The sequence below is a fragment of the Rattus norvegicus genome, chromosome 11 (genome assembly GCF_036323735.1).
Source record: "Rattus norvegicus strain BN/NHsdMcwi chromosome 11, GRCr8, whole genome shotgun sequence".
NCBI classification, from domain to species: domain Eukaryota; kingdom Metazoa; phylum Chordata; class Mammalia; order Rodentia; family Muridae; genus Rattus; species Rattus norvegicus.
In genome coordinates, this window is record NC_086029.1 from 69,697,285 (window position 1) to 69,722,050 (window position 24,766).

Genomic DNA, 24,766 nt, shown 5'->3' on the forward strand with positions numbered 1-24,766 from the left:
TGGGGGTCCTGGGAGGATGATGGCAGCTGGAGCTGTTGTTGGCTGTCTCTTTTAAACTGGTTCCCACTTTCTGATTGCATCCCACCCTTCTTCCTGCTTTTCACCTGATACCATAAGGAATCTCAACATGTGTCCAGCATACCTTCATGCTTTCAGGGAGGCTCAGAAGGGACCAATGTCTTTGAAGAAGTACAATTTGTTTCTTGCTTCTAAAAGCTCCAGGGCCCATCAGCAAAATAAAATAATGCCCAATCTTTGTAGCCTTCTTCAGAGAGCCTGAGGGACTTATTCAGGAATGTCTGCTGGGGCCTCCATAAAATTCAAGCTCTGGACTGGGGAGAAGATTCCACAGCATGGTGGTTTTGCTTTGACGATTTCTCTGATGTACTGTGACCATGTCTATTCTCTATTCCATGTAGTATATCCCTGCCAGCAACAACAACACCCCAATCCATGGCTTCTATATCTACTACCGACCCACAGATAGTGACAACGACAGTGATTACAAGAAAGACATGGTGGAAGGTGAGAACATGCATTGGTGGTGTTTCCTTCCCTGGCAAGGGGGACTGGGTGTTGGCAAAACTTCATGAATCATAAAACAGAGTCAGTGTCAGTGAGTCCCTTATGACACATATGGAGCTATCCAGTTAAAAGGCTCAATGTGATTTTTTTCCTAATGACCATAGCGTAACAGAAACATGGGTGGTCATGCAGATGATGCCCTCGTGTGTCTCCTGTGTTGGTCAGCTGCGCTAGCATAGACGAACAAGTTTGTCTGGCTGTGTGATCAAGGCCGAGCGAGCAACATATACATCACTATGGTGACTCTCACTCTCCTTCCCAGGGGACAGGTACTGGCACTCCATCAGCCACCTGCAGCCAGAGACCTCCTATGACATTAAGATGCAATGCTTCAACGAAGGAGGGGAGAGCGAGTTCAGCAACGTCATGATCTGTGAGACCAAAGGTGATTCTTCCAGGGTCCTCTCCTGTCCCAGGAATTCCCACAGACTGGAGCAGAGTCTCGCTTCCCCACCCCCACATTGGTAGCCCTTCCAAGAAGACCCTGATTTTTCAAGGAACCCTGACCTCATCAATTGACTCCCTAGTTATTCTCTTGATCTGTGTGTTAATATGAGTAGGTTGCCACCATGATGGCTTCAAGGATATGAGAACTAATTGACCCATGAACTCATTAGGAACAAATACATCTTTTTTTTTTAATTTATTTATTTAATGTATGTGAGTACACTGTAACTGTCTTCAGACACACCAGAAGAGGGCATCAGATCCATTACAGATGGTTGTGAGCCACCATGTGGTTGCTGGGATTTGAACTCATGACCTCTGGAAGAGCAGTCAGTGCTCTTAACCACTGAGCCATCTCTCCAGCCCGGAACAAATCCATCTTAAGATGAAAATGTTCTATACACTTTATATTTTTTGGTATTTGGTATCTACTGGTTGGTTTTATTTAGTTTAACTATAGCCTGATGATATGGGAAGGAAACATATCTACACCTTGATCAAAGTTTTATAGCCAAGATGTGATAGAAGCTACTTCAGACAGTTTTATATAGCTACAAGCCCAGGTTCATTTTCTGTACTAAAGCATATTAAATGCATACACATGCTGAGTAGGCATCATTATATCCAGTTTTTAAATACACAAAATGAGATGAAACAGTGTATTACTAAGGTCCTAATCATAGGATTACCAAGGAGTCAGACAACACAACACTCCCCTGTGGTGGAGGCATCTTTGTTCTCTGCCTCCCGCTACGCATTCCCTTCAGTCACTTCACAAATACTAAGCACCTCCTGTACACACTTGTCCTCTGTGCCACGTCAATCAAAGGGAGGGACAGATGTGCACACAACCCAAATCCATCTATCTATCTTCTCAGGTCTTTGGACTAACTCTTTAAGCTAGAATGAGGAGGGACTGCCTTGAGGGGCATGCTAAGCCTCCAGACGGGAGGAGGAGAAGAAGGGGGAAGCTCAGGGGAGAGGCCAGAAACACTGGCATCTGACATCGCTGGGTGACTGAAGGATGCCGGAGGAGGAGTTAGTGCAGTTTGCAGGGTCTGTGAGGTGGAAGAGGGTCCTTGTTGGGCTTCGTTATCATAATGGTCACAGGCAGGTTGAGGGGAGAGAACTGGGTCTCTGAGATAAAGGTGAAGAAATGGTTTTTGTCATTGCTTTTGAGGAGGTTGGAGCAGAACCTGGGCCGACTGCATGCTGGGGTGGGAGATAAAGCAAGCTTGAGGTTTTCATCTGAAGCACTGCCCAGGCGGCTGCCCTCTACTGGGATGGAGAGGGTGAGAAGAGAAATGAACTATGGGTGGAGAATGAAAGGAGAGAAGGACTGGGAGAGTTTCCCAGTGGCTGAATCTTTGTCCCCATGCTGAAAGTGTCTGATAAAAGCAGAATGTCTCCTGCGTCCACAGTTCTTAGGACATAGAAGGAATCATGCAAACGGGAGAGATTACACAGACTGAGAGGAGCGGGGACTGTGTCCCAGGATCTGAGGAGGCAGAAGGACGACGAGTGGTGGTGGGCCGGGAGGCTGTGACATCAGAAAGCTGAAAGAAAGAAGGAAGTGGCAGAATTCATGCAGGTTCTCCTGCAGTAGCAGACCCTGATGACGAGCATAGGGTTTAACCTTCTACCTCTGATTCGAATTTACTAATTATCTTCTGTCCCACGGAGGGCCTAGGTGCCCTGCTTTACAACCCAAGCTAATACCTAGCACCTCGAGTCCCTTCATCTACCTGAGAATGGCAGAGCTTTGGGGAAGTTCGTCCACCTGAGTCCGTTCCCTGCTCTCACACATTTAATTGTTCTTTCAGAAACCACAATTACCTGTGTCCACTCTGACTCCGTGTTTGACTCACAAACACTTCAACAACACATTGCATGTTAGGTACCAGTGTCCCTGATAAGCTATGGGCAGGAGTCAAGCAAGGGCTATTGAGTCCCCTGTATTGGGATCTTGGCCTCATTTCCTATATTCATGGAATTGAGACTCTTTTTCTATTTGTTAGAAGAAAAAAAAGACAGAAAAATAGATACTGATGTGAGTTTTGTCTTCAATTGCAGCTCGGAAATTTTCTGGTCAGCCTGGAAGACCCCCACCCTTAACTCTGGCTCCACCACAACCTCCGCCCCTAGAAGCCATGGAGCGGCCGATGGGCACTGGAGCCATGGTGGCCCGGGCCAGCGACCTGCCCTATCTGATTGTCGGGGTCGTTCTGGGCTCTATCGTCCTCATCATCGTCACCTTCATCCCCTTCTGCCTATGGAGGGCCTGGTCTAAGCAGAGTGAGTTAACACCGCAGCACAGAGGGGAAGGAGGGAGAGACGTCTCTCAGCCCACCACGCAGGCCAGTGCACAGGCAGGGCCAGACAGTTCAGCTCCACCTCCCTGGAAGCTCCCAGGTTCAGGTGGCCCCAAAGGTCCCACAGAAACAGTGGATATCTGAGGCTGGGCTCCTCCCTCCTGCCTCACAGACCTCTCTAAGAGCAAGTGTCCTCTCATACCCCTGGTGCTCGGTAATTACCTGCTCCCTCCTTTTCTAATGTCTGAAGCTTTTCCTCAAACACGCTCATATACAAATTGCTCATCCCATTTTCTGCCTTTCTGTCCCGGGCGAGCTGCTTTGGGCCCTCCCTTCCTCCTGGGCTAACCTGACTTGCCTGTTAGCATCTGCTTCAAATAGCAGTACCTGTAGCTGACTCCCCCACTAAACAATGGCCCTTTTCAAACTCATCACACTCCTGAAGCCATTGGCCCGTTTTCTTTCTATGCTTCTCACTATAAAGAAGGAATGGGTGACAGGAAGACTTAGAGAAAGTACTCTCAGGCTACTGGACAGTCGCCTCCCATCTAACTCTCTGACACCGTTGAGTGTGGGGCTCTAGCCAGCTGGAGGAGGTTAAGTAGATCTCTGTCTTCTGTCCTTCCAGAGCATACAACAGATCTGGGTTTTCCTCGGAGTGCCCTCCTGTCTTCTTCCTGCCAGTACACAATGGTGCCACTGGGAGGACTTCCAGGTCACCAAGCCAATGGCCAGCCCTACCTCAGTGGTATTGGTGGACGGGCCTGTGTCAGCAGACTACACGGAAGCAGGGGCTACCCTGCTGCTACAGTGGGCTGCCCAGGCAGGAAGCTTCAACAGCACTGCCCAGGGGAGCTTGCACAGGTAAAGAGTTCCTGAGTGTGGGACCCAGGTGCACATATGGAGAGACAATGAGCTGCCGCTTGAGCATTTCTCCCATTCAACCAGGCCTGCTGGTATAGTCAGCCGTAGCTCATCCTGCTCCATGGTTAGCACTAGAAAGTTCCTTGGGCTCCCATATCATGACCTTTCACTCTTTCCTCCAAGCAGCGGGAAGACTCCAACAGCCTACTGAGGCAGCCCATTGTTAGCAATGGATATGACCTCCAGAACCAGCAGGTTGCCAGGTAACCAGGCCCCTCCCATTCCTGCTTTATTTCCCAAGTCTCCAAACCTCCCATTCCCTTTAGCTCATGTCCAAAGTCTGTCACTCAGAGCCAAGCAGCGCTTCATAGAGGGATTCCCAGGTTTGCCATTTGTGCTCGCCGGGGCAGTCGCCCCATGGGCAATGTGCTGTGTGCACAGTTGTGATGCACTTCTGCCCAGGAGCTTCCGTTGTTTCTCAGCATCTGTCACTCACTGACTCACCCAAACCCTTGAGGTAGAACCAGCTTTGCCTGCAGGCCCCTGAACGCCCAGTTTGCCACCTCCCACAGCAAAGCTAAACTATCACCAGCTGAATTTGGTGTGGGACCTCCTGACGTTCACAGGAGACCAGTGTGCGCTCTGGGCCTGCTCTGAAACCTTTTGGTGATGGGTGTCAGGTTGCGAAAGTGCAGGCCCGTTCTGCTGGACCTGACCCACCCCGTCTGGTCTTATACGATGCAGAGGTACCAAGTCTGGTTCAGAAGAAGGTTCTTTCTTATACACGCTGCCAGATGACTCAACTCACCAGCTGCTCCAACCTCAAGATTGCTGTCACCTCCAGAAGCAACCTGTCACCACGTGCCAGACAGCAGTGAGAAGAGCACCGGAAGGTCCTGGGCTAGAAGCTTCATGGGACCCTCAATATCATTCAGGTCAGCCAGGGGCAGCAGGGAGAATGCGCCTGATGGGGTTACCCATAACCCAGCAATGACTTCAAGGAGAAAGGCCAAGGGACTTTGAAGGAGTGTTTGGGTGGTTGGGGTAGATGGCCACTTATTTGCTTCAGCCCCAAGAGGGCTTTCCAGGTCAGTCTGACTTCAGCACTATAACTGGTCCTCAAAGGCTGAGAAGGCATTCTCTATTCCAAAGGCCTGTTTGGTCTCTGCATTTGAGATTCAGGGCCATTCGAAGTCTTTCTCTCACCACATGGAGACCTCTCTGATCCTGTTCTGTCATATCTCAATTAGGGAGTGGTTCTTATCAATCATTAGGGAGTCATGCTTGTATACACATCACCACTGTAACTGTGTATGCCCACAGAACTTGTTTGAGGGGCCACCCCTGCCCATAGCTCCCTTTCTACCCACTTCGAGCAAATCTGCAAGGACTCAGTTGGGCACTTGGTACTTCAGAGGCTTAGCTGGTGTGTATGCTCCTGCTGTGATGACCCTAGACCCTGTCCCTAGGACATGGAATTCTAAGGACCATGAGCTCCAAAGCCAGACCAATCATCAGGAAAACAAGATTTGGTTGGACGAGGGGAATGGATTGTGAGGTAGAACCAGCCTGGCTAGAGAGAGCTAGGCCTCCCTCTGTGTTTTATGTGTGTATGGCTGATGGCTACAAGCATAGGTGATTAGTAAGGGTTCTCCCCTTCTAGGGCCAGTGTGACCAGCTGTAGGTAGAGATTAGCTCAGGACTGTTTGATGAGTCTAGATTTTAATGTCTTCTTTTTCCTCTTCACAGGACCCCGGTGTTGTTTAGGTCTTGTACCAGTTGAAGAGGTAGACAGTTCTGACTCCTGCCAAGTGGGTGGAGGAGACTGCTGTCCCCAGCACCCTTCAGGGACCTACACAGGACAAGAACTTGGGGTGCGCCTCTCTCCCAGCCCATCAGTTCATGTGTCCTTTGAAACACCACCTCCCACAATTTAGGCCGACGCCAATATGCCCGAAAGACTATATATTATATGTTTGTTTGTTTGTTGACAGAGAAAAATTGGTATTTATTTTTCTATTATAGCCATATTTATATATTTATGTACTTGTAAATAAATGTATATGTGTTTCTATAATTCTGGAGAGATATGGAATCCTCCCCGTTCTGGCACAAGACAGAAAACAAACAGCTGAGTAGCTGGAGACCAGTGGAAGTGAGTGTCATAGATAGTCAGGCTGCAGATGGACCACAGAACCAGCAGCTCCAGGGGCTCCGGGAGGCCTCAGAAGCTGCAGTCGAGTTGGCGGAAGGACCCTAAGCACACTGTTCAGGAAGAACGCAAGGGATAAAGCAAAAGCCATGGTGCTGCAGACTGACACCACCCGGAAGCCACTCAGGTTTGGTGGCATAGGACAGGTTTCCGAGATGTCACGAGAAAAACCCCAGATGTGTACAGCACTCTAAGCATTAACAGTCTCCCAGAACCAATAATCGGTGGCAACATATCTCTGTAAAAACAAACACTGTAACTTCTAAATAAATGTTTAGTCTTCCCTGTAATCTTCATCATAGTCACGCATGAGTCAGCGTTTTCTTTAGCCGTCGGGAGTCCCGTCTTCCAGTAGCTAAAGAACTGCTCCAGACGATTTCCAATCCATCAAGTGATAAAATCGGGAAACAGTAGCAGATGTTTTTCATATTTCTTTGTCTTTTTAAACAATGAACACTGGGTTTGGATTCATGTAACATGACATCACAAACTGTTTACTCCAAGAAGGAGTACACAGATGGGAGGCAAATTCACTGTTCTGTTGCTGGACAGGAGGTAAGCATCTGCCACGTTGAAGGAATGAAGCTAATTCTTCTTGTGTAGGTGTGTGTGTGTTAAAAGACCAAATATTGCCTCTAAAACACATAGTGCTATGCTACCCCATTAACATGTGGTCCTTAATAGGTTCCCTTCATTCTAAAGTTACCATTGCTGGAGGAGTTGTCCCATTTCAAACCAACATCATCAATAGGGTGTGTGTGTGTGTGTGTGTGTGTGTGTGTGTGTGTGTGTGTGTGTGTGTGTGTGTGTGTGTGTGTGTACGTGCATGCGTGCATGTGTGAGAGAGAGAGAACTTAAAACCTTTGTGTGGCTAGACTTAATTAGAAACTGAAAATTTTAATGCAAATCTTCACACATTTTGCGTATGCATTGTGCGAGGAGGGATTGTATATTTCAGGAAAATGAAGAGTTGAAATTCAGCCTGGCACATTTAATCTTATTAAGAGTTGTATCAGCCAGCTTTTACTCTGTGAAGTTGAGAAACAGGATCTAAGGTAGACTGGGATGAGTCCACCATCTGCTGGCCTGAATGAGTACTGCACACAGCCTCTTTAGACTTGTGTTGTCCGGTTTCTACAGAAGGCAGCTGATGTGAACAAGAACTGTGCTCAAAATGCAGCACGATTTTCAGGAAGGCAGTGCTTTTAAAGCATTTATAGAAATAAGTGTAAGGAACATGGAAATTAGGAGCATGAGATCTAATCCTGGCCGAGAAGAAGTAAGATATGTGATTTCAAACACGGGGATCGAAGCCTTTTAATGGTCACTTCCAGGAGAGGAATGGGCAGAGCAATTGTTTCCAGTCTTTGTTTATGCACCTCAAATCTGAGCTGTAGTTCACTCGACAGACTGTTGGAAACTTTTTTTTAAAGCCTAATTTTGCCTCTTCTCCATGATCTAAAGGAATTGTCAAAGTGGGTTTTGGGGAATGCCACTTATAGGCAACCTACTTCCTGAACTCTTCCGGAACAGTCAGACACCAAAGGAGTTGCCCAGGCTTCCTAAGATCCTGGTTACCAGGTTTGCTAATCAGATCCCTGAGCCCCACAAACCTCTATCCTCTAGTGCGATAACTTGTTTTTAAAGCTAAGTTTCGAGGCAACTTTTTGTGCATTAGTGAGCAATGAAGGCTATGATTAGCACCTGTTCACTTTCATTAGTGAAAGCATGCATAGCTGAGTGTAGAGACCAGGTTACCTCAATCCACTCCATAATGTATGAAGCAATGGCTAATTGCTTTTTGGGTGGCCTTGCCCTTTAGTCTGCGCCCCGCCCCCTCCCCCCACCAACAAGAACCGTACAAATCCAGACGCAGATTCTTCACGCTGTGTTTGTATGATGCAGACACTGCTACCATGTCCGACATGGACCATGGGTCAGGGTTTGGTCATTTTTTCAAGTAAGACGGTACTACCTACCAACTAGCCAAGTAGACAGGGAACATGCAGACACATGGGTGTGTTAGAATTATATCAGAAAAAGAAACAGGCCCAATAACATACGCAATACACCTTAACTGTCACATGAACACCATAACACTAACATCTAACACTGTGGGGGAACAGCCTTTAGCCAGTCATCTGACCCCCAGAAAGTGTGCTAGAGATTACCGACATACAAGCATTCTGGAGGCTTCTACTATGATGCTGCCGTCGGTCCATCTGGACCCGGCCTTGAGCCCAGCATTTCTGCAGCTGGGGTCAAACCCCAGCTTTGCTCCCAGAGAGCTAACTGGGCTGAATCGTGTGGCCTGGTTCATCTGGGCTTGGCTTCCAACTGGCGTCTATAGCATTTAACCGTTTTAAATGAGTGCATCGGTATCAGCTCCCTTGCTTCCCCTGGTAAGGCCTCTCTGAGCTCTGTGGCCTGGAACTTCCTTGTAGCCATTTATAGATACACGTACTCACACAGATGACATTTTACTGTGCGAAATGTAACCTGTGATCTGTGATCAAGAGTGCAGTCAAACGTTACAAATAACAATAGCCAACGGTGGGGGAACTTGGGCTACTCTGTAAATTGCTGCCAAGAGAGCTGATGTGCCTTGGGACTGTATTTTTGTTCAATGCATTCTGACACTGTGTGGAAAGTCACAGATGTGTCGATCTGCATCGCTGCCAATTGTGTTCACAGATGTGCAGTCCAGAAACTCGTAAGGGCTCTCCAGCACAGCCTCGGCCACAGCAGAGCTTTCTTTCTGGTACAGATGCAGACAGTCCACCTGGGAAGCCAAAGTGTCACTGCTGGAAGGACACCAAGTGTCAGGGAGATCAATCTGTGAGGGGTGCAGCCATGAATTTCAATAAATCCTTCTCTGAGTCAGAAAGTACATTCTTGAGTTCAAAATGTCACACGTAGTCAAAAGTGGCTGTTAGAGTTAGACCTCCAACAGATAAAAGTACTGGATCAGAACCAGTAATGACTCAGGTGAAGCCTGGCAGAAGGCAGAGTTCTGATGGAGTCACAAAGGGCCTAACTAGAGCAAAGCTTCCCTGACTGACTTGTTTTGGAAAATGTGAACCTCAGAACTGAGGCGTTTTCCGAAACTGGGTAAATCAGGGAGCGGCCTCTGCCAACCCAAGCTGTTTTGCTGTGTCTGTCTGTGTTTTTCCTCAGTCCTGAGCCCTCTTTATGTTGACTGCTTTATGAAGTCAACAATAGCAACGTTCAGATTTGTGTTTCTTACTCTAAGTTATTATTGGCAGGATGGTTTGCTTTTTCTCTCTCTCATGTCCTTTCGCAGACTATTTAACACAGTTTATTTTCTAAAGATCCAAGGACTAAGGAAGGAAGTTTCTTCATGGGTTGCTGAATAATAGTTTTCCTTGCCAAAGGCTACAGATTCGGAATACCGGAGAAAACAGATATTTTTCTGGAAACACGTCTAACCGCGGCCTTCTTGCAGCTATGAGATTCGGCCTTCTTCATACTTAGCTTAGGGTGAAAACACATTACTCAGCACAGTCCTAAGTACACGTCAGTGTCTCGGTGATTTCTAACCTAGGGAAATAGCGTTAAGTCACGGCTCAGGAGTCTTTTTTGAAGATCTCACTATGGTTCGCTTTAAAGCAAGAGGATTGTTGTGGGCAACGGGAAAGGAGACTGGTGAATTCCTCTGAAACTCTTGGGTGGAAATGAGAAGACAGCAATCTTAAGCGTCCATGTGCCTCATTTCATTCTCTTGCATGGGTGTGATGGGAGGGAGGATGAGCCCCCCCTTCTTCCGCAAAAGCGCGATCTCTTCCTTTAACGCGGAGATCTTTTCTGACTGGGTTTGGACCAGTTCAGTGACTTTCTGCTTTGCCACTATATCTGCTTTCCGGGGGCCCTGGAAGGCGTTTCCCTATTTGGGGAAAATTGAAAATTAAAAAACAAACGAACCAACAAACCATCTCCCTTACAGTCCATTTAAACAGCAACTGCCTCTTCCGGACACTTTTTACTCCTCCGCTAAAGTCTCACCCTTAAAACGTGTGCCTTTTAACAACTCTGAAATCCAACCTTGCTTCGGAAGTCATTTGCACTGTCTATCCATCCTTCTCCACTTGGAGGCTCATTGCTGGGACCCAGGTAAGACACAAAGGCAAGTTAGGGGGACCTACGATGCCAGAGGAGCCCTTCACACTGCAGTCTAGCGAGAGTCAAGAGTTCTAGCACAGTTAAAATCTGCTCTGAAGGTTGCCTGCGTAGAGGCAACCTTCTTTTCATAGACATTTCAGGAACAAATGCTAAGATAGCCATGAACTGTGCATAACGTCAACGAGCCTTAGGGTATTGTCTTTCTCCATTCCTAGCTGGAAACCTGGGACAAATAAAGACTACAAACTTCGATTACAGTGAAAACATGCCAGCTCCCGTGTGCCTTTCTCTGCCTGTAATCTCATTTTACATTGTAAACGCATTCCCTCCCGTCGGGAGGAAGATGCTTCCTCAGGGGACCTTAATTTGAAAACATTTCGTTTAAATTATTCCCAGGATTCTTACAGGAAATATAAAGGGTGTGTGTGTGTGTGTGTGTGTGTGTGTGTGTGTGTGTGTGTGTGTACTAAGAAAGACAACTGATATTTTGGCAGACACTATAGAAGCTGCCAGGCTACCAAAGGTCAAAGCTCACTTTGGTGAATGTTTATTAAATAGTGTCCCACCTATCACATACTCTGTAGTAAGTACAGTCTCGGGCTCAACATGGATTCCATAATGACAAGTTGAAACCCTCAAAAAAACAAAAAAACAAAAACAAAAACAAAACAAACAAACAAACAAAAAAACTAGCAAGCTTCCTGCCGAGTAAAATAAACGTTGAAAATGGACCCTGACACCAACCAAAACCAGGGAGTCCACCCGTGTCATTATTTGCGCCTGTTACCTCACTCTCCAGGACTGAGGTAAAGTGTATGGTGGCTACTCATACGCACTCATGGCATACACAGAGCTAGTACCCTCTGGGAGCCGCTCTAAGGAGGCCAGTAGTCAATGTCCAGGGGCAGATGGCCTGGAGGCGGTCCAAGGCCTGTGGAATACCAGTGCTTTGCTGGGCTTTGAACTCTGCAGGGGCCGGACGGAAGAGAACTCACCTGCTGGTTCTGCAGTGTGTTCAACCTGGAATCAAGTCTCTTCTTCTCGAGGCACAGGTCGTTCATCTGGTGAAGCTTTTTGGTGTGCTCCTTCGTCTTCATCATCAGGTCCCATCGCACCTGAGCAATCTTTTCCTGCGGAGGAGGGAGGGGGGGAGAACGGAAGGAGTGAGTTTGGGAGGAATTAAAGAAAAACGAGCATCCAGTTGGGTCAAAACTATGGGGACATCGCTCAAAGTAGAGTGTTTTTCAAACTCAGATTAGGTTTTGGGTTCAATGCTTAAAACTAGAGAAGGAAAAATCGAGTTTAAAGCCAATCAGGCAAAGGGAACTCTTGCATGTACATGAAAACACAACCCAAAGCCAGTATGAAAATGTAAACGGAAGCGATTGTGTGGGGTCTGGTTTGATTAAAGAGAAAGCGCTTGCTGCCCTGCCTGCTGACTGGATTTCCATCATCAGATCCACTCGGTGGAAGGCGAGAGCCGACTCCTGTAAGTTGTCCTCTGACCTCCACAGCTGCACTGTTTTTTTGTTTGTGCACATACGCAGAACTATACAGAACTAATTTATTAGTGGGACTGGGGATTGAACCCACGACCTTGCACGGGCTGAGTACTGTCATCACCGAGACTCAACCCCCAAGCCATAAATGTGCTTTCTAATTTCCAAATTGGACTAGGAGGCCAAAGCTATCAAGTAGAGCAAGGGGGGATTCTCAGAGAACCGTGAATTCATGTCATGGGTGCAATGTACACTTTAATGCATCACGTGGCTCTTCAAGATCGACACGTTTCTCTAGTAAAGAAGTAAGGCAGGCCCCTGTGGGCTGTGCAGAAGCCCCATGGGGATTTTATAACTCGCCCTCCCCCCTTGGCCTCTTCCCTGAGCCTACCTCCCACATCCTGATCTCCTTTGCATTGGATAGCTCCTTCCGAAGCTTTTTGATCTTCAGCTCTTCAAGGGTTGTGTTAACAGAAAGGGTCTGGAGGGCTTCCAGATCGATCACACGGCCAAACTTGCTGATCATTAGCTCTCGGACAGTTTCATCCATTTCTGAAAAGACAGTCACGGCCTCAGTCTCCGCAAAGGCCCAAGCCAATAATAAATGAACAAAGCCTTAACTAAAAGATGCCAAGGGACCGCTTTTGCAAGGTCGTTAAGATTCTTTTGTTGTTGTTAGCAAGAGATTTCCCCTATGGATGTTTGCCTGTTGCTTTTTTTACTAAAAATGCTGGTTCATAGACAGCCTTTTTCATTTTAAAAACTCATGTAAAATGGACAGGTTTTTCCCTAAGTGGCTTGGAAGCTCTGATCTCCTTCCCTCCTCAACTACCGTCTGTCTCCAACTAAAGTATTAGGTTATCTGATTTTTCTAATTGATATCTACAGAATCCAATACTAAGAATGGAGCAGACGCTTTCTAGAACTTTCCATCTGTGATGGTTGGTATATGCTTAGCCCAGGGAGTGGCGCTATTAGCAGGTGTGACCTCGTTGGAGTAGGTGTGTCACTGTGAGCGTGGGCTTTAATACCCTCTTCAGAGGAACAGGTAGAACTCTCAGCTCCTCCTGCACCATTCCTGCCTGGACACTGCTATACTCCCAGCTTGATGATAGTGGACAGAACCTCTGAACCTACAAGCCAGCCCCAAATAAATGTTGTCCTTAGAAGAGTTGCCTTGGTCATGGTATCTCTTCACAGTAGTAAAACCCTAACTAAAACAACATCTTACTCTGAGTAAACATTACAGTAAGGCCTTGTGGGTCTTCTCTGCCCCATTCCTTTGCCACTCTCCTCGGTCTCCCACACCTCTTCTTGATCACTCCATTCCACAGTTAATCTTGGTCTTTTCCATGAGCTACGTAAGGTACAAGAGCTTTCCGGGGGTTCCAAAGGAACATACTAGCTAGGAATGCATATAAATGTGTATATCTTTTTAAGGAAATGGAACACTAAACACACAACTGGCAATAGTGGTTCTCTCTGGGTAAGGAAAGCCAAGAGAATGTATCTTGCACAGGTGGGTGTTACAATTTGTCAACATTAAGTTGGGAGGTACCTTATTGGACTCATTTTGTTTTGATACTTCATAGCTTACTTGTGAGTTCCACATACCAAATGTTATAAAAAGTATCTTAAAAGATAATTATCTTCTTATTAGGGTTGTTACATCTCACATTAATTCCAGGTAGATTACAAATACAATGTAGCATTAATCATAAAAGAAACTGAAAGAATATAGAGTTTTAAAAAGTTTTAAAGAATTCAGTCATTGTTGTTAACTAGTCTAGTAAACCTCTTCACTTAGTTTTCTGAAAGTTGAGATGACAGGTGTATGCCGCCACTCCTGATGATTCAACATTTTTTTATGAACCACACATTAGTAAAATCATATGGTACTTTACTTTTCAGTGCCTGGCTTAGTTTGCTTAACATAGTGGCCTCCGGGTTCATCTATTCTGTAAAATGACAGTTGCTTGGTCTTTTCTAAAGGTTATAAATACTAGTATTAGTAGTAATACTAATACATGAGTGATTTTGTTATGATTAGTACCACATCTTTCTGTCCACTCATCTGCTGGTGGAACTCCTGGTCTGGTTCATTCTGTATCTTGGCTGTTGTAAAAACCCTGCACTGAGCATGTCTGTGCAGATAGCCCGTACTGATCTTTCTGATCTTACTTCACACACACACACACACACACACACACACACACACACACACACGAACCTATATGTATGTGTGCATGAGGAATCATGTTTAAAAGTCTCACTGTGACAACAAAAAGTTGAAAATACCTAAATGCTCAAGGTGATAGTTAGGTAAATATGTTAATATTCATAAAATGGGGCACTGCAGTAGCAGTGAAAAAGAATAAATTACCCAAAGCAATAGGAATAAGACATGGTCTAGAGAAGTCCACCCTAAACTCTTGAGTATCATCAGAGAAGTATGCTGGATAGGTTTCCATGCTATGTGAAAATACATTACCATGTGTACATCTATACCATGTGAGCAGCCTGGAGGAGGGGCATACAGTACTAGGAGGAGGAGGGGGCTTTGCTGGGTTTCAAGCATGGTGACTGGAACAGCAGAGATGATTATACTACTCTGTATTTTCTCATACACGAAGAGAGGCAGCCTGTACGTCACATCTTTCCTCTTTAAAATAGGCAGCGGGAGATATTTTGCTTCCTCTCCATAATGGTGGGTTGTAGGGAGGTGGTTCTGACGCTTTGATCAGGAATCTATTTGTGCATATGCTAAGGTCCTTGTCCCCAGTTGCTTCTTGATGAATCAATAAAGATGCCAGTGGCTAGTGACTGGTCAGAAAGAAAGAAATGGCACTTCCAGGTTCCCGCAGGCTACGAGAAAGGAGAAGGCAGGAAGAGGAGAATCGAGATACTTGAGGGAGAGAGATGGAACAGTCTCAGAGCTGCAGGGAAGATCTTCCAAGATGTAGGCAGAAGGGGGAAGTGGCCCACCGAAGGGCAGCTGGAAAGCATCTTGGGTAGTGAGACCAACGGGCTTCACAGAAGGTAATCGGGCAACTAAGCTGAGGGCAGAGTTAGAAGTGTTGAGTACAAGTAAGGAGAAGGGCACACCAGCCTCTGGAGGCTTCGAAGCGCCCAGCCGCTGAGCCAGTAAAGCAGGTAAGGAATGAGCTAAGATGTATGTCTTTCATCCTCGAATCCAAGATAGCCCCTGGGCGGGTGCACGCTGGGACAAAGTGGTGTAGACAAAACCACACACAACACTGAGTCTGCAGCTTTTGTTTCTGAGGGAACCAGCCAGCTGTTAGGCTCCTGCTGAACCAGTGCGAGTTACTAATGGCCCTCTGGCTGAGACACTCACTGCTGATGGTTTTCGCCATCTCTCTCTTTTCCCGGATGAGCAGCTTCCGCCTCTCCCTGCATTCTTTGTTAAGTTTTTGCTGCTTGGCGTTTTCCTCCTGGAGCTGTACGATTCTTTCTTGCAGCCGGTCGAGGGAGTGGTTGGAGAAGATCAAGGTCCCAGAGAGGTCTTCAGGCACCTCCCCAAATACCACATACTCTATCTACAGAAACAAAACAAAACGAATAGAAATCAGAACCAAAATAGACAAAGACCAGACTGAGGGCAGAGGAGAGAGAGCCTTGTTTCTCTGTCCTGTTGCTTAAACCCCCTCACTCTTTCTCACCCCAGTTGACAGTGACTAGGCAAACAGAAAGTTGTCCTCAGAGAGGACCACATTGGGTCTTTCTGGAAACAGCAAACATCTAGAATAGGTCTTGCCTGATAACTACTTCATAACAATGGAACAGGCATTTCAAGGATGACATAACAAACCCTTAACAAGATATCAATAAACTGATTTTATGAGTGTTCCTTGCCCCTTAAGAATGGCCTCTTCTGCAAAGTTTAAAACAGAGGCAGAAGGAACACCCATTCAGAGCCTGCCCCACATGTGACCCATACATATACAGCCACCCAATTAGACAAGATGGATGAAGCAAAGAAGTGCAGGCTGACAGGAGCCGGATGTAGATCTCTCCTGAGAGACACAGCCAGAATACAGCAAATACAGAGGCGAATGCCAGCAGCAAACCACTGAACTGAGACCGGGACCCCCGTTGAAGGAATCAGAGAAAGAACTCGAAGAGCTTGAAGGAGCTCGAGACCCCGTATGAACAACAATGCCAAGCAACCAGAGCTTCCAGGGACTAAGCCACTACCTAAAGACTATACATGGACTGACCCTGGACTCTGACCTCATAGGTAGCAATGAATATCCTAGTAAGAGCACCAGTGGAAGGGGAAGCCCTGGGTCCTGCTAAGACTGAACCCCCAGTGAACGTGATTGTTGGGGGAGGGCGGTAATGGGGGGAGGATGGGGAGGGGAACACCCATATAGAAGGAGAGGGGGAGGGGTTAGGGGGATGTTGGCCCGGAAACCGGGAAGAGGAATAACAATCGAAATGTAAATAAGAAATATTCAAGTTAATAAAGATAAAAAAAAAAAAAAAGAATGGCCTCTTCTCTTGACATGACAAGAGCCTACAGCAAACCTTTCTCTTCTTATGCATATGAATTTCCACAGCTTAATGTAAATTTTAATTCAAGTAGACAGTGGAAATTAATGGAAATGGGAAAAAAATGTAAAAGAGAATATCTCTGTCCTGTCTGAACCTCCCTTATTAATGACATTGAGATGCAGCTTCCGCTCACTGGTGCACAGCTGATTAAAGATGGATGGGAAGTGACTTGTGTGCAAGGCCCAACATCTCAACTTCCAGCCATTTCATTCTTACAACTGGACTGACGTGACTGTGGGCCATAGGAAGGCATGCGTGTTTTGGTGTTTCTCCTTAGTCAAAAGTCCGAATGGGTAAGAAGAGTTGGGGACATGGTTCTGTATACAGGACGGCCCAGCAAGGGCAGTGGTACACCGCTGGTGAGCCACCAATCTTTCTGTGGGAAGGTTTTGGTGTGACACTATTTCTGACCCGATCCTGGGGTCACCGATCTTGGGGTCACCAATCTTGGGGTCACCTGGTGGAGCTTGAGAGGGATGACAACCAGCAGCTCATTCAACCTCTGCTGCTTCTCTCGCTGATAAGCTTCCAGGGCTTCCTCGGCTGCATTCAGATTTGTCGCCACAACTTTTACCTGAACAAAGACATGGGAGAGATATTGTCACAGGTCAGCGAAAGTATAAATGCCCACGGTGGCAAGCGAAGGCAAGGTGAGAGGAAGCACAACGGGTACAGCATGTACTCTGGGAGACCATGACCCAGGGTCTAAGTCTACAAGACAGCCCAGAAACACAGTGTTTTCTTCCCATCCCGTTAGGATGCAGACTACCTATTCAGTCATTCCTATCTCCTAGAATTGTTAGTGCTTTCTAACCAAAAGGACAAATAAAAAAGTCCCCCCCTCTCTTTTACTTTCTATATGTAAAGCAGCCCTCGGCATGATACTTTTATCAGAATGGTACAAGATTTTGTTGTTGTTGTCATCGTCGTTGTTGTTATTGATGATCCAAAGAAATTTAATTTTTTTCTTTAAAAATAAATTTAAAGCACAAAGCTACAGCATCCACAAAGTACGTTCTTCATCGCCTAAAAAAATCCAACAGTGTTCCTGAACACTTTCATTAAAACAACAATTAAAAAAAATGCACTAAAAGCTAGGCAGTCGGTGGTGGCACAAGCCATAAGTCCAAGCACTCAGGAGACAGGCAGGTGGATCTCTGAGTTCAAAGCTATCCTGGCCTACAGAGTGAATTCTAGGACAGAGAGGGCTACACAAAGAAACTTTGTCTTGAAAAACAAATCAAACCAAACAAACAAAAACCCCCAAAACCAATCAAATCCACTTTAAAAAAATTCTAAATGTGAATCAAGTTGAATGACATTGTTCTGAACAAGATCTAAACAAGAGTTTCTCTTTCAGAAAGTCAAAAGGGAAAGGAGAGGGACAGCCGGGTCCCCCGAGCTCCGCTTCGTAACTGCCAGCACAGGGTGCATCATAGTCGGTCCAGAGAGAAAACACCAGAGTTTCTGTGACTGCTTATCTTCTTCTTATTTCCCAGAAGGCTTCATATCTAACACCAACCCAGTATTCCCAAGTGTTGTTTATACATCCGCACACATTTATTATATAATATGTGCGTGACATCTGTTGCTCATAGAATTATGTCATCAAAAGAGTTGGGAGACAGGTGAGTGGCATGAATGTGAATCCAGAGAGCAAAGGCCTCCCACACTACAGAGCTTGTGATCACAGGGAAAGTTGAAGGGACTCTGGCCAGCTCCAGTGTAGCAAGTATGGCTTTGGCTGGCCTTGCTCTACTCCCCGTTCCCTCTGCTTTGCTAAAAAACAAAACAAAACAAACAAAACAAAACAAAATAAAACCAAAGCCAACAAAGCCATTCGATTAGATTCCTAAAGCCAGCACCCAAGTCCATCCCCACACTTGGCTACTTCCTTCTCCTGAAGCCCAGCTATCAAAGTATTGAAGTCCAATCATGAAAAGACCCCTTTGGCTCACCTAATTAACGTCCAATTAAAATGAAACACCTCATCTGTAGAGGGCCGCAATAACATTTGCCACCACTAGATGGCGCTGGCTTCCACTGCGCCCCACGTGGAAGGCCAGGATAGCCTCCGCCATTACAAGATGGCGCCAGCCTTCGCCGCGCTAGCCGGCCCCCTTTCAGGAAGTTAACTGTGCGCATGTGCAAGAGTGCCTTCGTGCCAGGTCTTTGCCCACTCCGGGGCGTGCCTTATGAGATCATGGGTAACAACCAATCAGGTGTGGGTGCGCCGCACTAGGGTTTTATAAGCGCGCCATGTTGGCGCGGCGGGGCTTCCTCTTCTAAGATTAATAAAGTTGGTCACAGTAAGGATTTCTAAATGTCCGTGTGCTTCTTGCCGGAGGAAAGCCGCACGCGGGACACTCATCCAAACACAGGAGTTCCCACTTTAATTTTATAAACCTTGGGTTTCTATGTGTCTCTGTCTCTTTTCCAGGGGAGTCCTCTGTTCCAGGGGACAAATACCCCTCCTCCCTCTCTCTCGTTCCCTTCTCTTCCTCCCTCCCCCTCTATCTCCTGTCTTTGTCTCTGATTCCTGTGCCTCTGTCCCTCTGGGGCAAATCAATCTCACTTGTGCTGAGAACTTGGTCTTCGGGTATCCTGAGCTGATACTTTTCCTTTCAAAGGCTGCCGATAACCTTTGTTGGTAACTTCTCTGAGAAGTACTGGCAATGTCTTGCCTAGGAGATAGGAGTGTGGATAGATGGTATACTAGAAGACAAGCAGACCACCATACCTTTTTGGAGATTGTGTCGTATTCTTTTTTCAGGTTATCAACAACTTTCTTTTCTTCAACCAAGGCTTCCTCAATGTCCAGTCTTTTCTCTCGAAGTTGGAGGGCCAGTTCAAAAAGACTTACATCACAATCTAAAGGGAGAATTAAAGTAAGAAGGCAGTCTCGTTTGACAGGGAATATGATGGTACAAGAAACATAGAGAGGGTTGGGGATTTAGCTCAGTGGTAGAGCGCTTGCCTAGCAAGCGCAAGGCCCTGGGTTCGGTCCTCAGCCCCAGGGGGGTTGCGGGGGCGGGGAGGGGAGAAACATAGAGCTGGAAGATTCAGAATCAGTATCAGCTATTCCCAGACCCACACTAGACTCTGCAAGGGAAAAATTACTTTCCTTCTTTTAAAAACAAAGTGCGTGCGTGCATGTGAGTGTGTGTGCGTGTGTGTGTGTGTGTATTTTCCTGAGGAGGTCAGAGAACAACCTCAGAGTCGTTGTTGTGTAACAGCTTCCTCCAAACCTGAAACATCATACCTACAGGGTAGCTCCTTAAGCAGCAAGGTAAACAACACCAAAGAACTCCGAGAAATCCCTGAAACTGACTAAATCCTCCTTGCCAGAGTACAGAAGCTGAGTAGGCTCTCAGACAAGCCAAGCTGCAAAGAAGACTAAAGAAGCCAGAGCCATCTGTCTGGGAGAAGCAGAAGCCAGCGGAGCTGTCTGGAGGAGGTTCTTGAAAGTCACTTGCAAGAATGACTTAGAAGAGACACTCTCCAATCTGTTGAGGTGCCTGCCGGCTGTGCACTGTGCTCCAAGCTCCCGGGTTTTGTGACTTGTCACTCACGCTGGGGTGGGCCTTGGTGCTGTTGCTGTCTTTGAATCATTTCTGTTCCTAAGTAACCCCTCACGCATACTCCCATAAGTAATTCCAATAAAACTCATTGGTCCACCAAATTGGACTGTGGTGGTATCCACCCTTAGGTCTGGTGTAGGCTCCCTATCTGGGGTGAGTAGACATCTCCACAGGAAAAGTTTTGTCACACAACAATACCTTCCTCCTCGTTGCTAGTAAATTCACTAGGCTAACTGGCCTTTGAGTCTCTGGGGTTCTCATGGTTTTGCTATCCTGTCCAGCTTTATGTGGGTTCTGGGGACCCAAACTCAGGTCCTCACACTTCTTTGGCAAGCATTTTACTCATTGAGCCATCTCTGAGGCCCTGTTCATCCTTATTTTATGGGACAGTCAATAATGAAGGAGAAAAACCTCCATTAAGGAAGGTGATAGGGTATAATCTGCATGTGACTCAATGGGCTTCAAGTACATGCTTTTATTTGGGCTGCATTACACGAATGCCACATTTGTATACTGAAGAATAGATAAAAACGTGAAGTTAGAATATTGATAGACCTGTGTGTAGGTGGCACATGTCTGTAACCCTAGCAATAGGGAGACGGAGAAGGAAGGGCTGGAAGTATGAGGCCAGCCTAAGACTCAGTCTCAAAAGCCTAATGGCCGAGGACATAGTGCACTGGCAGAGTGTTAGCCTAGCATGGATAAGAACTTAAGCTTTACCCTGCTCCCCCAACCACAAATTAGGATAGCCAAATGAGATTTAGGAGCCCTAATTTCAGCCCAGCTTAGCCATTGGACTGGCTGTGTGATGTTCAAGTCCTTTAACCCCACTGTATTATAACAAGGTGAATTACAGGATTTTGGTTTACTCATAAATGTTGTAAATTTTTAAATAAAATTCTTGTCTTTGGACTGGAGAGTTGTCTCAGTGGTTAAGAGCTCATAAATGCTCTTGCAGAGGACCTGAATTCGGTCACTAGTACTTCTGTCAGGAAGTTCACACCACATGTGTTTCTAGTTCCTGGGGGGTCCTTTGCCTTTGGCCTCCATGGGCACCTTTATACACACGCACACATGCACACATGCACAAACACACACACACACACACACACTCATACAATACACATGATTTTTTTTAAAAAAAATTATAAGGCTCTTGTCCTCAAAATTAAGGCTACTGATAAACCAAATGGAATGGATTTTCTCCATTGAACTATTGACGTGCTAAGATTATAAGCATGTTGGTCTAATGGCTCTGGGATAGTTTTGCTAGTTAAAAAAACTACCAGCAACTTCCAGGAAGCCAGAATGGATTGTCCTTACCGATTTGAAATAAAAATTTTGAGTGAGTTTGTCAAAAAGAAAACATCATCGTGTGTGTATGTGTGTGTGTGTGTGCGCGTGTCTCTCTCTGTGTGTGTATAAAGTAAAGTTTGCCATTTACCTATAAAATTAAAATTTGCTACATAGTTCTTAATATCCCTGAAACAGCAGTTGGTTTCTATAGATTGATTTTATTACTAAAACCTGTAACCTGCCCGAAGGACTGGATAATAATACTGATAATTTTCCCAGAAATCCCTCCCAAAGTGTTTGCAAACTTTACTTCACACATTGAAAGTTATTCTTTTCTTAAATTGTTATTACCAGGGAGCTGATAAATAGAGGAGGAGCACCTCTGTGTTGACAGCCCACAGTCCCACAGAGAACACTCGGCTTTGCCCAACTTACTCGAAGGGCAGATGGAATCATCGAAAACCTCATCTTCAGAGCCGGATTCGTCCTCATCGCTCTCCAGGCTGGACTCCTCTTCACTGGACTCCTCACTCTCTTCATCTTCGTCTAAGGCGAGAAGATGATCTTATTAGGAGAACAGATCCTACTGCACCAAATACAGGGTTTCCCATCAGTCAACTCCTCGGGAATAGACACAGTGAGAAGAGCTTAAAACTGTTCAAACGCACAGATCATGTGTCCTATCCTCAGCTTGTTGAATCCAGTCACTGCAAGAGTGCTACTATGATAACTTAGTGAACCCGCACCCTCCCCAGCTGACAAAATCCTCCAATCTCCCCTTTCCCTAATAGCTTATCACTCTGTTCTGCCTTCGGGGAACATTGTTAGATTTTAGCAAGGCATTACCCTATTCCTTAGTAACTTCCTGTCTACTGGCCCTTGCCCTTCTGTTATAGGTTACCATTTATTCTTGCATCCAGATTTGAAGTCTGGATTTCCCCACCCCAAAACATCATTTTAGCAGCCACGTGGACAGTCTGTGTGATTGCTCTTTGGCAAGGGTCACGAGTAAATTTCATTATTATGTTGCATATGGCGTTTTTATAAAACATAAAAATATCTGGATATCATCTCCAAGGTAAGTGACTACAGACTCCTTTAGCATGTCATGTTTTGCTCCTTGGGAATATCTATGTACCACACAACATAAATTTGTGGTTCTTGTGTTAATGAATATCAAATTAAACACAAGAGACAAACCTTATACTTTTAAGATTTATTTTTTCATTCACTCGTTTATTTTTAACTATGGCCTTCCACATGCTAGGCAAGCACTCTACCACAAGCTTTTACCCTATTCCTCTTTTAATTTAAATTTTATTATAGTGAATTTTTTTTGAGAGAGGGCATTGATAAATTGTCCAACAGATCAAACTTGTACCCATTTTAACCACCTGAGTAACCAGGGTTACAAGCCTATATTCCTGTCCCAGGCTTTCTATACATTTCTAAAATCTAAACTCTCTCTCTCTGAAAATTACTTTAAGTAACTTGCACCACCATATAAGATAGATCAGACATATTTTAACTTGAAGTATCTTTATGTAGCATAACTGCTTTCTGAAAAGGAACTAGACCCACTTTCCCTCAATTCTCCCAGGAAACATGGCTAAGCTTTATGTATTAAACAAATGTAAGATTCTGAGAAACAGAGAGAAGCAAACAAACCAACGCCATGCCAGACTTGGAGATGAACGAGTTAGCACAGTAGATACACCAACCAATGCAACTGATGTAGAGGAGTCCAACAAACGCTTACCCTCACCGGCCAAAAGATCAGAAACAGGGCGACCTATCACACCAGAACTAGATAATGCTACTGCAATCAAATACAAAAGGAAAACCGTGGTCACCTTCAACCATATCATCAAAGCCAGAGGAGGAGCCTGAATATGTGCTCTCACGAGACTGCGATGAAGCCTTTTAATGTTCCAACTAGGATGGGATCGAGGGAAGGCAGAGTAGGGGATTTGGGACATTCACCCCAGCTAGTTTATAAACAACTCTTTAACTGCCACCAACACCAATGCAGCTGTAAAGATCACATGGTTTGGACAGGTGTGGTGGCATGTGCCTTTAATACCAGTTTATGGGAGGCAGAGGTAGGCAGAGTTCAAGTTTGAGGCCAGCCTGGTCTACATAGTTGTTAGTCCCAGGGCATCCAGGGCTAAATAGAGAAGCTATCTTAACAAACAAAAAGATTGCATGGGTAGCCTGTACCTTTCCCATCTTGCAACACTAAGACGATGCCTAGAGGAGAGTCAGGGCTTTCACTGCTGGCCACGGATACCAGGTCCATCTCCACCACACCATCTACTGCACATAGCATTGGAACTCATCCCCACACACAGCAGTAACAAGGAGGATTCACTTGTCTTTGGTGACAACGAAGACTGAATGGTACATATTTCTACTTTAATAATAGGGACAACAGATGATCCCAGGGAACAACCTAGTCTACAGCAGGCTCGGTAGGGAAGTCTGAAGACTCACCTCCCAGAAGAGATCACCACAATAGCAATGGGGAAGAAAACACAATGGATGCTAACTCCAGACCTAATCAGGTCTACTACATTAATGGTAACTGCACTGTGTCAGAGTAGCAAGATAGTCTCCTAGAACATGTGTTAATTTCTTTTCTGTCGCTGCAACAAAATTTCCTGGCAAAAGTAATTTAAGGGAGAAAGGGCTTATTTGGCTCACAGTTCCAGGCCGCAGTCCATCATGGCAGAGAACTGAAGGAGCAATGGCTTGAGAGAGTTAGTCGTGTTACTGAACCCACAGTAAGGACAGAAAGCAATGAATTCATGCATGCATACTGTGCTCAGCTCACTTTCTTCACTCTTAAACCATTCAGAATCCCCTTCCTAGGAAACAGACGGACGGATCTTCCCATCTCAATTAAAGTAATCAGGATAAATCCCAGAGACATGCCGTTAGACCATCCTAATCTAGACAATCCTTCATTGAGAACCTCTTCTTAGGTGACTCTAGATTGAATCAAGTTGGCAATTAAAACTAGCCATGGCCAAGGGGAAGCTGTGGTTCTAGCCTCTGCCTCTTCCTATGTATCTAGACACCCACTGGTGGATGCCCATCAGAAGACAAGAATGGTTGTCTTTTCACCATGACCAGAGCAACCAGCATTAGCATCGAGGTCAGTTACAGAGTTGTGATGGTGAATTATTGTCATTGTCAAATTGAGTGGCTTTGACCTCACCTAAGACATACATCTTCAGGAGTCTGAGTAGATCT

The 24,766-nt window shown here is 45.7% G+C and overlaps 2 protein-coding genes across 6 annotated transcripts in view; one reads left to right on the top strand and one right to left on the bottom strand.

Annotated features, from left to right (window-relative positions):
• The window catches only part of Boc (BOC cell adhesion associated, oncogene regulated), a 75,307-nt gene extending 68,582 nt beyond the window's left edge, over nt 1-6,725 (top strand). For 2 of the 4 annotated variants that reach the window (XM_017598158.3, XM_017598160.3), the window contains exons 13-19: nt 420-525; nt 848-970; nt 3,106-3,327; nt 3,973-4,208; nt 4,395-4,471; nt 4,953-5,143; nt 5,958-6,721. In XM_017598158.3, the coding sequence (XP_017453647.1) occupies nt 420-525; nt 848-970; nt 3,106-3,327; nt 3,973-4,208; nt 4,395-4,471; nt 4,953-5,143; nt 5,958-6,145 (1,143 nt within the window). In that variant the 3' untranslated portion in view covers nt 6,146-6,721. Of the gene's footprint in view, nt 1-419; nt 526-847; nt 971-3,105; nt 3,328-3,972; nt 4,209-4,391; nt 4,472-4,952; nt 5,144-5,957 lie in introns of all 4 variants that reach the window. The other 2 variants (NM_001108317.2, XM_017598159.3) reach the window with 2 other exon arrangements.
• A 987-nt stretch (nt 6,726-7,712) lies between these two features.
• Nucleotides 7,713-24,766, bottom strand: part of Cfap44 (cilia and flagella associated protein 44) — an 85,002-nt gene continuing 67,948 nt past the window's right edge. The window contains exons 29-35 of one of the 2 annotated variants that reach the window (XM_063270671.1): nt 21,947-22,057; nt 19,375-19,505; nt 17,092-17,208; nt 15,415-15,616; nt 12,451-12,611; nt 11,556-11,690; nt 7,713-10,324 (exon numbers count right to left, since the gene is read on the bottom strand). In XM_063270671.1, the coding sequence (XP_063126741.1) occupies nt 10,133-10,324; nt 11,556-11,690; nt 12,451-12,611; nt 15,415-15,616; nt 17,092-17,208; nt 19,375-19,505; nt 21,947-22,057 (1,049 nt within the window). In that variant the 3' untranslated portion in view covers nt 7,713-10,132. The remainder of the gene's footprint in view (nt 10,325-11,555; nt 11,691-12,450; nt 12,612-15,414; nt 15,617-17,091; nt 17,209-19,374; nt 19,506-21,946; nt 22,058-24,766) is intronic. The other variant, NM_001134590.2, reaches the window with a different exon arrangement.